The following is a 13,472-nucleotide window of genomic DNA, read 5'->3' as shown; positions in this document are numbered from 1 at the left end:
TTATTTTTTATTTTGTCATTGTTTAAAATATGTTTTTATTGATTTTAGAGAGAGGAAGGGAGAGGGAGAGAGAAACATTAATGAGAGAGAAACATTGATCACCTGCCTCCTGCATGCCTCCCTGCTGGCGATCAAGCCCACAGCCCTGGCATGCACCCTGGCTGGAATCAAACTGTTGACCTCTCGGTGCATAGGGTGACATTCAGCCAACAGAGCTACATCGGCCAGGGCCAGCAGGCATTTATTAAGCACCACAGTATGCTTGGTCCATGTTATCACTCAGGAAGGGCACAGATAAAGTTTCCATCATCCCAAGAAGCTGAGAATCCAGCAGGGCAGGAGTGAAGCCTTATTAAAGCTATTAGGACCAGTCTGGGAAGCAACTATTGTTAATTTTCTCCATATCAGGGACAGAAATTGGAATATGTTTTGGGATAAAGAGTGCCCCTCCCTGCCTCCTGAAACCAGGGATACTAGCATTCCCCAAAGACTTTCAGAGGAGCCATGTTCTTTGGAAAATTATATATAGGAAAATAGTTTTATGATCAAATAAGTTTGGGAGACACTTGTCTGAAGGTGGCTAGACAGGATTTCTCTGGGCAGGACTTCTCAGTCTTTACTGGCTGTATACATTGGGACTGACAGTGACTACAGTATCTGACACAGGTTCTCTTGGGAACCAAGACACAGGCCTTCTGCTACCAAGCTCTTGGGAGACCAGTGTGCCCTGGTGGCACAGTGCTGTTCATACACCACCCATTCCTGGTTTGCCCTTGTTGCTGATACCTTGATGCCTTTGACTCCAGACCCTTTCCTGTGGAAACCCAGGGCTATTTATTTCTCCTGGTAAGTAAATCCCAGTCCCATTCATTGGAAACAGTGGCTGACACAATGGGAAATTAGCCTGCGGGAAATTATCATAACAAGCCCTCTGAAGCTATGGGGCAGCTCTCTTTGTAATCTCACCACCACCACCCCTCAAGCCAATTTAGCCAAACTTCCTTGGGATTTCATCAGGAATAGCTAACGTCTAGTTTTATTATTAAATTTTTATTTTAAGAGCAATTCTTCACTATTGCACAAAATTGGGGGTGGGGGAATTGGTTAGGGGAGAAAACCCACTGACAATTACAAAGAAAGATGACCCCAAACCCTTTTTGCTTCATTCTAAGGCAGCTGCCTGGTCTCTGACCCAGAGCAGTGGCATCATAGCAATTGTGTATCTTTGCCATTCTCAGGCCAAAACCACCCACATGCACACACACATGGACACACACACACACAAACATGCAGTGAAACTACAGTCTCCAGAGAGCAACTGTGTTTCTAGTAACAAACCACAGTCTGCTTCTAGGACGTGTGACCAGGCTTTGCCCTGAGAGAGAAGGCTCCACAGGGAGTGTTCCTGCCCAAGCTGGCAGCCCAGCCTCCAGGCAGCATTTGGCAAGCCCCAACAGGATGCCAGGCTGGCGGGCAGGCGGGACAAGATGCCACTCCGAACCTCTCCCCGTTGTAATTTATCAAATCCATCTGGGGCTCCTTTGAGCCGTTTTCTGGAAATGCCACATTTCAAGGGTCTCCCTGTTAGAAAAGGTCAGAGTTCATGCGGGCCTTTTATGTTAAAGGAACTTGAAAGAAAGGAAAGGAAATGTATATTTTCAGCTTTAGCTGTGATTAAGTGGGCTCAGGCCATGAGAACACTTAGATGATTTACATGACGTTACATGAAGAGCCAATTAGCCTAACAACTTCCGAAAAATTTCTAGCTCAAGAGTACCCATTTATTAGAGCACTTGGAATGTGCCAGGCATTGTGCTAAGTTCTTTCCTAGGATATATGATTCATCTCAACGTCGCTCCCACAGTGCAGGGCAGGTTCAGGTATGATACCCATTTTACCCATAAGGAAGGGTAGCCTCAGAGGTCAGTGGCTTGTCTGGGATCCCTGGCTAGTAAATGTAGGGCAGGGATGAAATCTCAGGTCTGCCTAAATCCAAAGGTCTGCCTAAATCTCTTGCTCCAGCCCTCAACTGTTGAGAGCTCTTTGTCCTGAATCCAGCAGCTGAGGATGGCATAGATCCATCTGGTTTATCTGCATGGAGATGAAGCCTTGTTAAATCTCTAGCTCTGACCTGGGCTTCCTAAGTCCAAAAGACTCTGGGGCCTCCCTGCAGATGGCCCTGGTCCCAAAACTCCCCTGGTCACGTCCAGGGAGCAGCTATAGCAGATCTTACTCACTTTCTCATGGAAGAACCTCAGGGCCTATTGTCTGGTTGTGGAATCTGAGTCTGTGCCCAGAGCAGGCAGTGGGCCAGGGATGAGATGGTACCGACTGAGGTTGCTCTGATCCAAGGGAGACACTCTGGACCCTCTCGCCCAACAAACAGCTTGAGCCACCCTATACAGACCAGCCACTGAGATTCCCCAATCCTTCTGGTGGCCCCTCCATGCAGCATGAGTCACCCAGAAAGAACTCTATTAGTGACAGCTCACTCATCAGCATTTGTCTGCAAAGACCACAAAGTAGATAAGGACTCCGCTGAAATTGCAGAGGTCACAATGGAACACTAGTTAGGGTACAAAAGGTTGTGGGGTTCAGGAGTTAGACTGCCTGGCTTTGGATTTCTGATAACCTCACTTCTAAGCTGTGAGATCTCGGGTGATTTATTCAACTTCTGAGCTTTAGTTTCCTCATTCATAAATGGGCATAATAGCCCCTATGTCATAGGATTGGTGGGATGATTAAATGAGATAATAATGTGTGTGAAGCTCTTGACATGCTTGGTACATAGCAATCGCTCAGTAATATGAAGTCACTGTGTGGATGGTGATGACAGAACCAGTGCTATCCAGACAAGGAATGGGCTGCTGCAGGGCCTGCATCTGCCTTTTGGGGACAAGCCCGAGCTCCTTTTCCTCTCTATCTCTCCAGGCCCAGATGAAGTCCACCTCCTCCAGGAAGCCAACCTGACCACTCCAGCCCCACTGATCTCACAATATCTGAGCTCCTTCTGCCCGTGGTTTGTAGAGACTAATCCAACAACTTGGCTCTAATAATTTCTCAGCTTCTTAAGCAGCTAGAGTGGCCTCCTCTGCTCCTCCCCTGTCCACAGGCTGAGTTTGGACTAGGTACTCAGGCCTTCAGGCTGATTTCAGTATGGCTGTGGATATCTGAGAATCAGCCTGTCTCTCCCTCCCTTACCCTCTTCACACATCTATTCTTCCTACTCAACCTGCCCCCTCCCTGGTTCCACCCAGCAGGGCAAGAGGTTGGAGCCACGATCCTGTAGGGCAGTGGTTCCCAGACTTTAGGATTTCAGAGTGCTGTAAAATGTCCAAAGAAATTTGGGGGTGGGAGAGTGAACAGAGAATTGCCAAGTTTTTCTTTTGCCAAATAAGAACATTAAAAAATAAATAAATAAATTCTCACCATCATTTCAGTAAAGAAAGGCTGTTTTCACACCAATAAAACTGAAAGTTCATAATCTCTGATTAAAGGCTAATACCTTAAACTGAAAAAATTTAGCCCTCTTGAGAAAAACAAGCTCACTCACTGTTGCCCTGACTTTTCTCCTTTCTCCATGGGCTGGCGAAAACTTCAGCCTGTGTCCATTGGGACCTCATGGGTCTGGGGAGCTTTGTCCTGGAAGAGAATCCTGATAAGTTGGGGTCACCAGAAAATGCAGGGAGACCCCCAAAGCCTTCAGGTGAGGCAGACCCTATTCCCACTGAGCTATAACAGAGGAGGCTCATCCCAAAGCCAGACCTTACAACTTCAGAGGCTGAGATGGGGGGGGGCATGGGCCCCCCCTCCTGTCCTCTCCCCTGAGACTGAGCCAGCTCTGGCTGGAGCTGCCTTCCCCCCCCCCCATTTAGATGGGATGAGGTGAGACTGAGCAGCAAGTTCAGACCAGAAAAGTTGACTGGGGGGAACCTAATGGGCAGGGTCTTCCTCACACCTCCATGGCCACACTGAGCACTAGCGCCCACCCCCATCCCCACACCTCCTCCGGCCCCCCGGAAGGGAGGAAAAGAGGGCACTCCAGCCCTGCGGGGGGGGGGGGGGGCGAGGCGCCCCGCTGGGCGGGCGCAGATAGGATCAGAACGCCGAGGAGGACGGCCCGGCCCTTTGATCCGCAGCCAGCCAGGCTGGGCCCGACCCGGAGGGGCGGCGCGGCTCTCTTCCGGACCGACTTTGCACCGCAGCCAGGGGTCCTCGGAGGCTCTGAGCCAGAGAAACGTCCGAGGCACTCTCCCTTTCCAAATACCCTCTGCCCCAGTTGTTCTTGGGAGAGGTGGGAACGTCAGTGAATCCAGCACAGAAACTTGCTGGGGGCTGCGGTTCACTGCACCGCGATGCAAAGGGGCCTAGACGCAGCGGCTGAGCCGAGGCCAAGCGCGCTGCGGGGGCCCGCGCGGACTTGCCCCTCGGTGCCGTGTAGATGCGGTGGAAGCTGGCGCACGTTCCCGCGCCCCTCCTGGCTCGTAGACCCTGCAGCCGGGATCTTGCGAGGTAGCGTTTGCGCCAGGCTCGCAGCCAGTGGGCTCCGCGGGAGTGCAACTTCCCGTGTTAAGTTGCCGGCACCACCGGGCCGCAGGTTCTGGGCGTGGAACCGAGTTGGGACAGCCGTTGGAGGGAGAGGGTGTGACTGGAGGATTCCCCGTGGGGGGCGGGGTCCTTCCTTAGTCCTCCGGCCTGTCTGTATTCCCGCCTCAGAGCCGCCACATGGCCGAGAGGCCCGCACAAACGTGATGCATGAGCCCCACGTGCAACAGGCGCTCAGTAAATGTGTGACGGGTGTATACTTGTGTTTGCGCTGTGAGTGGGCGACCTGATTGGCTTAGGTTTGGAGAATGGGGCTTTGAGGGGGCCTAATCCTGCCTGTCCGGGGTTGGCACACAGCCTCCCAGCAGCCCCAAGCTCTAGGAAGTGCCCAAATCCAAACCCAGGACGTACTAGGCCCTGGGCACAGACACGGTTCGCACCTTGGCTCCAGTTCCAAGCCACCCCAAAAACTTAGGGGTCCCGCGCCCTCCGCAGCCTGGGGAGAAATCTAAGCTCAGGGCGGGAATTCTTAGGTGAGGAAGCTGGGTCGGAGTGTGCTTTAAAGTCCCCGCAATTTTTAAGGGTCGTCCGACGCCTCACTCGAATTGCGCCGGCGAGAGCTAGCCCTTTAAGACTGTACCCGCTGGGCGTGTCCCGGCCTCTCCGGCGAGGGGCGGGGAGACTAGGCTCCACCCATCGCCGGGGCCCGCCCCCGGCGTCCCCGCCCCGCCCCCCGCACTCCGCCGGCGGCGCCTTTGATGTTCGGACCCGCCAGCTCCCGAAGCGGCTGAGCCCGACGCCCGCGCCCAGAGCCCGCAACCCGTCCAGGCGGAGTCGGCCCGCGCTCCTCCCGCCGCGCTCCGGGCTCGGAGGTCCAGACTCCGGGCTCGCCGCCTCCCGGGCCGACTTCGCGCCCAGCACTTCTGCGCCCCACGCCCCCGCGCCGAGCGCACCATGCCGCAGCTGGACTCCGGCGGGGGCGGCGCGGGCGGCGGCGACGACCTAGGCGCGCCCGACGAGCTGCTGGCCTTCCAGGACGAGGGCGAGGAGCAGGACGACAAGAGCCGCGACAGCGCCGTGGGGCCCGAGCGCGACCTGGCCGAGCTCAAGTCGTCGCTGGTCAATGAGTCCGAGGGCGCGGCGGGCGGCGCGGGGGTCCCGGGGGCCGGCCCCGGGGCCCGCGGCGAGGCCGAGGTCGGGGCCGAGGTGAGCGCCGGCCCGCGCCCCGCTTCTTCCCGGCGGCCGCGGCCCGGGCCTCGGCTTGCGCTGACCCGCCCCTCCCGCCCACAGCCCTGGGGGTCCCCTTCCCTCAGAGCCCCTTCGGCCCCTAGCCCCGAGTCCCCAGCTTTTCCTGCGCCCCTCACGGCCCCTCTGGATTTACCCGCAGGCTCTCGGGAGGGAACACACGTCGCAAAGACTTTTCCCCGACAAACTTCCAGAATCTCTGGAGGACGGTGAGTTTCTGCACGGCCCGCGCCCCTCCACCCGCTACGGCCCGGGCGTCCATGGGAGGGAGGGAGGGAGCGAGCGAGCCGAGGGGGCGCCTCCCCCCGCCCCCCGCCCCCAACTGCAGCTCCTTGAGGCGGTAAAACCGAGGGGGTGGGGAGAGTGGGGGGCGGGTTTCCCGGGCGCCTCCGGGCTCGAGTCACTTCCGGTGCCCTGACCTTTATAGGAGTAAACAGACCCCCGCCGTCGCTGCCTCCCCTCCTGCCCAGGTGACTGACTAATCCCCTGTCTTGGGGAGAAGCGTTGGCCAAGGTTCCCTGGCCCGCTGGCAGGGTGGGGGTCAAGTAGGGACCACCTAGGGGAAGCCTGGACCTGAGGATCTTCGTCAAAACTTGGCAGTGCGGGCACCTTCGCTCCGTTCCGTTTCTTCTCACGTCACGAACTCGAAGGGGACCCCTTGGCCATTCCTATCTGCCTCTCGAGAGCAGACAGCCTTCAGCCCGAGCTGCGCTGCCGGGGCTGGTGTGGCTGACCCAGCTGTGGTTTTTCCAGGCCTGAAGGCCCCGGAGTGCGCCAGCGGCATGTACAAAGACACCGTCTACTCCGCCTTCAATCTGCTCATGCACTACCCACCCCCCTCGGGAGCAGGGCAGCACCCCCAGCCGCAGCCCCCACTGGTAAGTGGCCCTAGCCCAGCCCGGTGCCTGCTACCTCCTTGACCAGGTATGTGAGGCACGGGCAAGAAGTGACATTCTCTTGCAACAGAATAGATGCATGGAAACTCTGTTCTGGTCTCTCTTCCCATTCATACCCAGTAGGATCTGAACCAGAGGAGAACTTTGCTGAAGGAAGAAGGGACGACCCCGGGAACCTCACTTCCGTTAGCTGTTGGCTTTTGTCTTCCCAGCTTGTTCACAAGCAGGTGCAGGCCCTATCTTGGTGCTAGGTGATGCTTCGGTGTAGTCTTCTCTGAGTAAATTTGAGCTGAGACCCACCCCTCTGACCCTGAGGATGGTGTGCATAGTGTGGTCTGAGCTGTGAGCTTTGTAGTTAGCCTTCTCCCTAAAGCCCGAAGCCCCAAACCTTTGTGTTTGGAGGAACCGGCAAAACTGGTGGGCTTCAGATCTCCTGGTTGTGGATGCTCTGCTCACTCTGTGCTTATTGGCAATGAGTGCACCCTTGCCAGAGAAAGAGCCTGAACACCTTGTGTAGAAAGTGGGTTTTTATGAAGCTATCTTGGTCTCAAATGCACCACGAAGGGTTTGCCGAGGCGTTCCAAATCACTAGTGTTGGTAAAGGGCCTGTTTAATGAATTTGTAAGTTTAAGTGTGTTTAAGTACCCAGTGCTTTGAAAAGACTTCATGATGATTATAAACCATGGTTTTTTGACCATTGGAGCAGATGCAGTACGAAGAGCCTATTCTGAGTGCTTTGGAGCAGTTAAGTGGCACTTTTTAAAAAACCCAGATTAGTGTTTCAGATTGTCCTCAGGTAGCCCAAGTCAGGGTGATGTTAGAGCTTCTAGAGTGCATGAAAGATTTTGGGGACTCTGGGGGCGGGTGTTAGATGCAAATGTAGCCCCAGTGTAGGTGAGTTCCGCAGGTGGGAGGTGCACATGGCTAGTGGTGGGGGTCACCCAGAGGGAGGAGGGTGACTGACTGCCTGGCTGTTTCTGATCCGGAGTGAGGAGGGTTGGTTCTGAGAGCTGTTTCATGCCGAAGGTAGTGGGAGGTGAGAAGACACATTGAGGCTTCCCTCCAGAAACCCAGGATGGAAATCGTAGACAGCTAACTCAGGAAATGAGCTCCTTTGGACCCCCATTTTCTCATCTGTAGAAGGAGTGTGTTGGATGAGTGTTCTGTCTGACTTTCTGCTCTGGGGTGGCTCTATCTAGATGTTTGCTCCTTTCAACTCTAGAGGGGAGGGGGGCTGCCCACTGACCTTGCTACTTGATGAAGCAGCACTTCCAAGAGAACTGCACCCCACAGGAGCAGATGCTTAACAAAGATGCTTTTTGGGCCCCCTAGAAGGAGCAAACCCTTTGATTTGGGGCCAAGTTGACATAACCCACCACTGCCAAACCACTGGCAGGCAAGTTGCTGGCTTGGTCAGGGGGCTGGAGTCACTGTGATAACCATGACTAGACAAAAGGCCTAGGCTGGAGAACAGGCTTAGCAGGGCAGGCTCCCCTTCCTGCTTTTTGTGATTCCACAGTGGTGTAAGGAAAAGCAGTGTTTCTGAGTTCCTTTCATGGCATAGGCTGTGGTGAGAGTGCCCAGAGAGGGAGGGTTTCATTCTCTGTAGGGGTGTGGTGAAGAGACCATTTGGTGTCCTTTAGTTCACATTGGTCAAAGAGTAGGTGGACCCATGACCAACTCGAGCACTAAAGATGGGGGTGGGGTGCAGAGGGGCAGGCACAACACCACTCTCCTGGCCTGGATCTTTTTTTTTCAACTTAAAGATCTTTCTCCAGGTAGAGCAGATGCATTTGTGTGTGTCACACCCGCTCCTATAAGGGCAGATCCCCCAGTTCTCCTCTCCACTCAGTTGCTGCCTCCCACTGCCTAGCTTCTGGGAACACAGGAGGAGGACAGGCTCTGGCACTGACTTTCGGTGCCCTAGTGCCAACTGCTCCAGGGGGTGGGGACAAAGAGGCAAGGGCCTAAGGAGAGGTCGCACTGGGTGAGGAAGATGTATGTGAATGTAGTGGAGCCTCTTTTAAGAAAACTTGATAGTTACAAGCAAATAGCAAGTAAGAGTAGTTGCTTGCATTACTCGAAGAGTTGTACGGACATTTAAAATATGCTTGGGTTTTAAGAAGCAAAATTAATTTACCCTGTGTTTTGGGAGCACATTTATCATGTGACTCAAGGTTCATGTCTAGAATCAGAAAAGATTCTCTTAAAGTGGGTCAGGAGCCCCTTGCAGGGGCCCTGAGGAAAAACTGCCTTTGGGTGTTTTCTTCAAAGTGGTGCTTTCCTGAGCCCATCTTCACAGCACAGGTGACAGGCTGCCCAGCCCCTGCCCGTGGGCTTTAGAACTAGGCCCCCGGGCCCTTTGCCCAGCCCTCTTTGAGAGAATCCAAATGGTTAGCAGTCAAAACCAGTCCCTTGACTTCCTGGACAGTGGGAAAAACCCATGCCAGGGACCTTCTCTGCCCATGTATGGGTGGAATGTCCATGTGGCTACCACATTGGGTACCTCGAAACAGGCAGACCTGAGCCGAGCCAGGAGCAATAGGCCAAGTGACCACCTCAAACATAACTGCCACAGAGCAGGGGGAAATTTTCCCCCAAAAAAGTTTGTTTCTTTTTGGTAACTGGTGTCTTACAAACTCTGTTTGGGTAAGGGGAATTAGGTCAAAGCTTATTTCATGGCTGGTATTTGTCAGGCATCTAATGCGGGCTTGCAGACAATTACTGGCCCAGAGCAGTAGCTGCTCCTTACTTTGGTTTGGTTTTCTCTGCTCTGAGACCTGGGGGTGGGGATGGGGATGGGGGTGGAGGGCAGTGAGTGGGTCCTGGCCCAGACTTTGAGGGGCTTCTGGGATGAGTAAGGCATCATTCCTTAGGGAAACTCAGGCTCTTGAATGTGCAGGACTGATATCTGGTACAAATCCTTATCTCAAAAAGAATACAAGGCCATGTTGTTTTTGTGGCCCCTTCCATGGGCTCCACTTGGAACCTGTGGCCTGGAAGGCTGCCGAGCCTTTTGCTATTTAGATGAAATGTCCAGAATAGGCAAATCCATAGAAACAGAGAGTAAATGAGTGGTTGTCAGGGCCTGGAGAAGAGGGGTGTGGGGATTGGCTTTAATGGGGTTTCTTTTTGGAGTGATGAATATGTCCTGGAATTAAATAGTGGAGACAGTTGTACAATCTTGTGAATATACCAAAAGCCACTGAATTGTACACTTTATAATGGTGAATTTTATGGTATGTGAATTACATCTCAATACAGAGAAAAAAAAAACACCAAAAAACTGAGGCTTTTGGCTCTTGTAGGCATTTGGGACTCTTTCCCTGTGTCTGAGCTCTTCAGCCTTCCTGGGTACATGGGTGTGCACCAAGCCAGGGAGTCAGGCATCAGCTCCTGGGTGGTGGAGCCCCGTTGAGGCAGTGGGCTCATGCTGGGGTTCCTGGCCATCTGGCTCACATTCACTGACTCCAAGGTCTGAGGTCCAGGTGAGGGCTGTGCAAACAAGCCCCGGGGAAGCAGGAGGTGAGGGTGTGAGCAAGACTCGAGCATAGGAAGGAAGTGCTGCTGACACATGGCCAGCCTATCCAGGGGAGCTCTGCAGAGATGCACCCACCCAGGCCTCCACACCCCTCAGAGAAAGCAGCAGGGCCTTGTTAGGGAGGGTTACTGATGGTTGATCACCAGCTCTGCTTCGAGTGAAGCCTGTTAGAAGGGAGGCTGGCACCAGGCTGGGCACCTAGATGGACCAGAACCAGCCTCTGCCTCTGGGAGCACCTGGCCGAGTAGAAAAGACTCCCTCCTGGCTGGAGGAGTGCTGTCACAAAAGTCCCAGCTGGGAGCATCCTGGGAAGAGCTGGCTCTGGAGGAGGATCTGTTGAGCAACTTTGTAAAGAGGGACAGTTGTCCAACAGGTGAACACAGAGGGACTGGCAGGTACCTGGGCTCCCCTCCAGATACCCCAGATCTTCCATTTTTCCACTTCAGTCACCACCCCCAAGCCCAAAGCATTGCCATCCCTCATCCAGGTAGCGGTAACAGCCTCCTCCAGAGTCCCTCTGCCCCTGCCCCTATCCTAACCCCCACCCTAACCCCCAATCCAGGATCCACATAGCAGCCAAGGGGTTATTTAAAAACATAAATCAGGCCCGGCCGGGCGTGGCTCAGCGGTTGAGCATCGACCTAGGATCCTAGGCAATCGGGGTTCGATTCCAGGTCAGGGCACATGCCCGGGTTGCAGGCTCAATCCCGGTCGGGGGCGTGCAGGAGGCAGCTGATCAATGACTCTCTCATCATTGATGTTTCTATCTCTCCCTCTCCTTTCCTCTCTCTGAAATCAATAAAGATACACTTAAAAACAAAACAAAAACAAACAAAAAACATAAATCAGATCCCATCTCTCACCTGATTAAATCCTGCAATGGCTTCCCATTGCTCCTGGAGTAAAGACCAAACCACTCACCAGAGCCTGAGTGCCTGGGTGGCCAGCACCTACTGACTGTCCCCCTTACCAGCACCATACTCTTCTCCCTCTAAATAGGAGCCCCCCTCAGTGTCATGATAAGTTTTACAACCCACAAGAATCTTTCCCACCTCAGGACCTTTGCACTCGTCTCCTCAGTTTGAAATTCTTTCCCAGCTCAGTATAGCTGCCACCTTCTCATCCCTCATTCAGAGCTTAATTCAAATGTTACCTCCTCAGAGAGACCTCTGACCATCCAACTGGTATCCTCTGTCATGGACCTGGGCCTTGGCTGCCTTGTCCACCCTCACGGCTCCTCGGGCCAAAGTAGTTGGCCCTGCTTTACGATGCACTTGCCATGCTTAAACCAAAGATAGCCCATCTCTCAGAAGTTCTCAGCCTGCCCTGGCCAGGTGGCTCAGGTAGCTGGAACATTTTTCCATACACCAGAAGGTTGCAGGTTCAATTCCCAGTCAGGGCACATACCTGGGTTGCAGGTTCGATCCCGGGGCACGTATGGGAGGTAGCCAATTGATGTTTTGATTTTTCTCGCTCACATCCATGTTTTTCTTTCTCCTCTCCCCTCATCCCTTCCTCTATCTCTAAAATCAATAAACATATCCTCAGGTGAGGATAAAAGAAAACGAAGGGAAAAAAGAGTATCTCAGCCTTAGTGTCCTTATCTGCACAACTGGAGTGGTGGGCCCTCCTCCCAACATTGGAGTAAGGACAGGAGGCAGAAGTACCAGGGAGGTGCCCAGGAAAGTGCTGGTGTAGCCTGGCCTTGGGATGGTGGAGGTTTGGCCATGACTGATGCTTTCTTCCTTGCTGTCCTGGCTCCTCAGGGGCCATTGTGGCTCAGTGGTAGGCCCACATGGACTCCCATCTGGAGGGCTGTATCTCCACTTTGGGCCACGTGGGCCTGAGGATCTGAACTCTGGGGGCCAGCCCTAGGGTGGGGACACAGGTGCATAGGCCCCCTCTTCACTGCCCTACCTCACCCAGGGTTTCTTAGAAGGGGACGTGCTATTTCTGGGGCCAGCATGGGAGCTGTGACCACTCAGTTTATCCTGAGAATCCTCTTCCACCACCCCAAAGATTTATCTGAAAGAGGCCCCCCTTCCCCAGCCATATAGAACCCCTTTACACAGGATGCTAGGGGCTTAAGCTATTTTGTAGGAAAAAGGAAGAGACCCACATGGTCATTAGCCTCCAAACCATCCTCAGACCTTTTCTTACATGGTCACCCCTGCACAAAGCCCTTGTGTCTTGCCCCGATGCTTCCCTTGGTGTGGCTGTGCATGTTTGCAGGACCCCGGACAGTGCTCATGTACAGTGTCTTTGTTTATCTCTATGTTCACTCTTTCTCTCACATGGCCTCCAGTTTGCTCACAGGTTGGGGAATGTTGCTCTGTACAAATCACTCCTCAGTTGCTATTTTGCTTATTTTCCTGGAGCACAGTATCCAAGGAGAATTATGGGAGCAACGGGGAGGAAGAATCCGGCATTTGCTTCGCTGCAGCCCCAGTTCGCTTCGGGGTCCTTGCAGGGCCCAAGTACACACGGCTAACGTGGATTTTTGTCTTTTATCATTCATTTAATAGGTTTGTGGTGGGCATTAGGACTTAGAAATTATTTTGACTTGCATTCCTTCCTGACTTGGAAGGCCATGTGGTATTGGCTGTGGTATTTGGAAAACCTGCAGCACCCCCTCAGCTGCCCCCAAGGTCAGACTTTATTTTCAGGGTGCCCCCTTGATGCCTTTCAGGGCCAGGAAGGCCCATCTTGCAGGTCCCTGTCCCACCCTTTCCCCAGGGACTGCAGTTTTAGGGCCACCCTCTAGCTCAGCGAGGTGGAAGGGCTGACAGAGAGCCCTCAGTTGGTTGCCAGGACCCAGTATTCTTCCTGCAGCCCTACCACAGTTTCACCAAGCCAGTTTCCACAGCCAGCAAATGGGGATAGTCAAACCAGTTTTGCCCACCTCCCAGGTGCCCAGAGACTCAGGTGTGAGGGGTTGAAGGGACATCTTGGTGGTCCCCTCCCAGAGTCTGCCAGCAGCCCATGCCCTCCCAGGTCTCCTGAGACCCGCACCCCATCCTTGCAGGAAAGGAGGCTTAGCTGAACTGTAAGAATGGTCTCCAGGGCACTGGCTTCAAGTCATATAACTGCTGAGGTCCAGCTGGATCAGGGTGGTCACAGAGCCACATGGAGGGGCAAGGGGAGCCTCTTTAGGCAGCTGCGGTCCTGAAGACATACAGTCACGCTCCCTCATACCTTGTGACTGGCTGCTTCCTGCCACTGTGTACAAACAAGACTCCGTTGGA

At 53.9% G+C, this 13,472-nt stretch overlaps 1 protein-coding gene across 1 annotated transcript in view; it reads left to right on the top strand.

The window, feature by feature from the left end:
* Positions 1 to 5,424: 5,424 nt before the first annotated feature.
* Positions 5,425 to 13,472, top strand: part of TCF7 (transcription factor 7) — a 31,507-nt gene continuing 23,459 nt past the window's right edge. The window contains 3 exon segments of the mRNA XM_081135271.1: positions 5,425 to 5,751; positions 5,933 to 5,999; positions 6,544 to 6,668. Of these exon segments, the coding sequence (XP_080991397.1) occupies positions 5,500 to 5,751; positions 5,933 to 5,999; positions 6,544 to 6,668 (444 nt within the window). The 5' untranslated portion in view covers positions 5,425 to 5,499.

This window comes from Miniopterus schreibersii (genome assembly GCF_964146895.1).
Source record: "Miniopterus schreibersii genome assembly, chromosome: 4".
NCBI lineage: Eukaryota > Metazoa > Chordata > Mammalia > Chiroptera > Miniopteridae > Miniopterus > Miniopterus schreibersii.
Note: the sequence above shows the minus strand (reverse complement) of the source record. Positions and strands in the feature narration are given on the sequence as shown.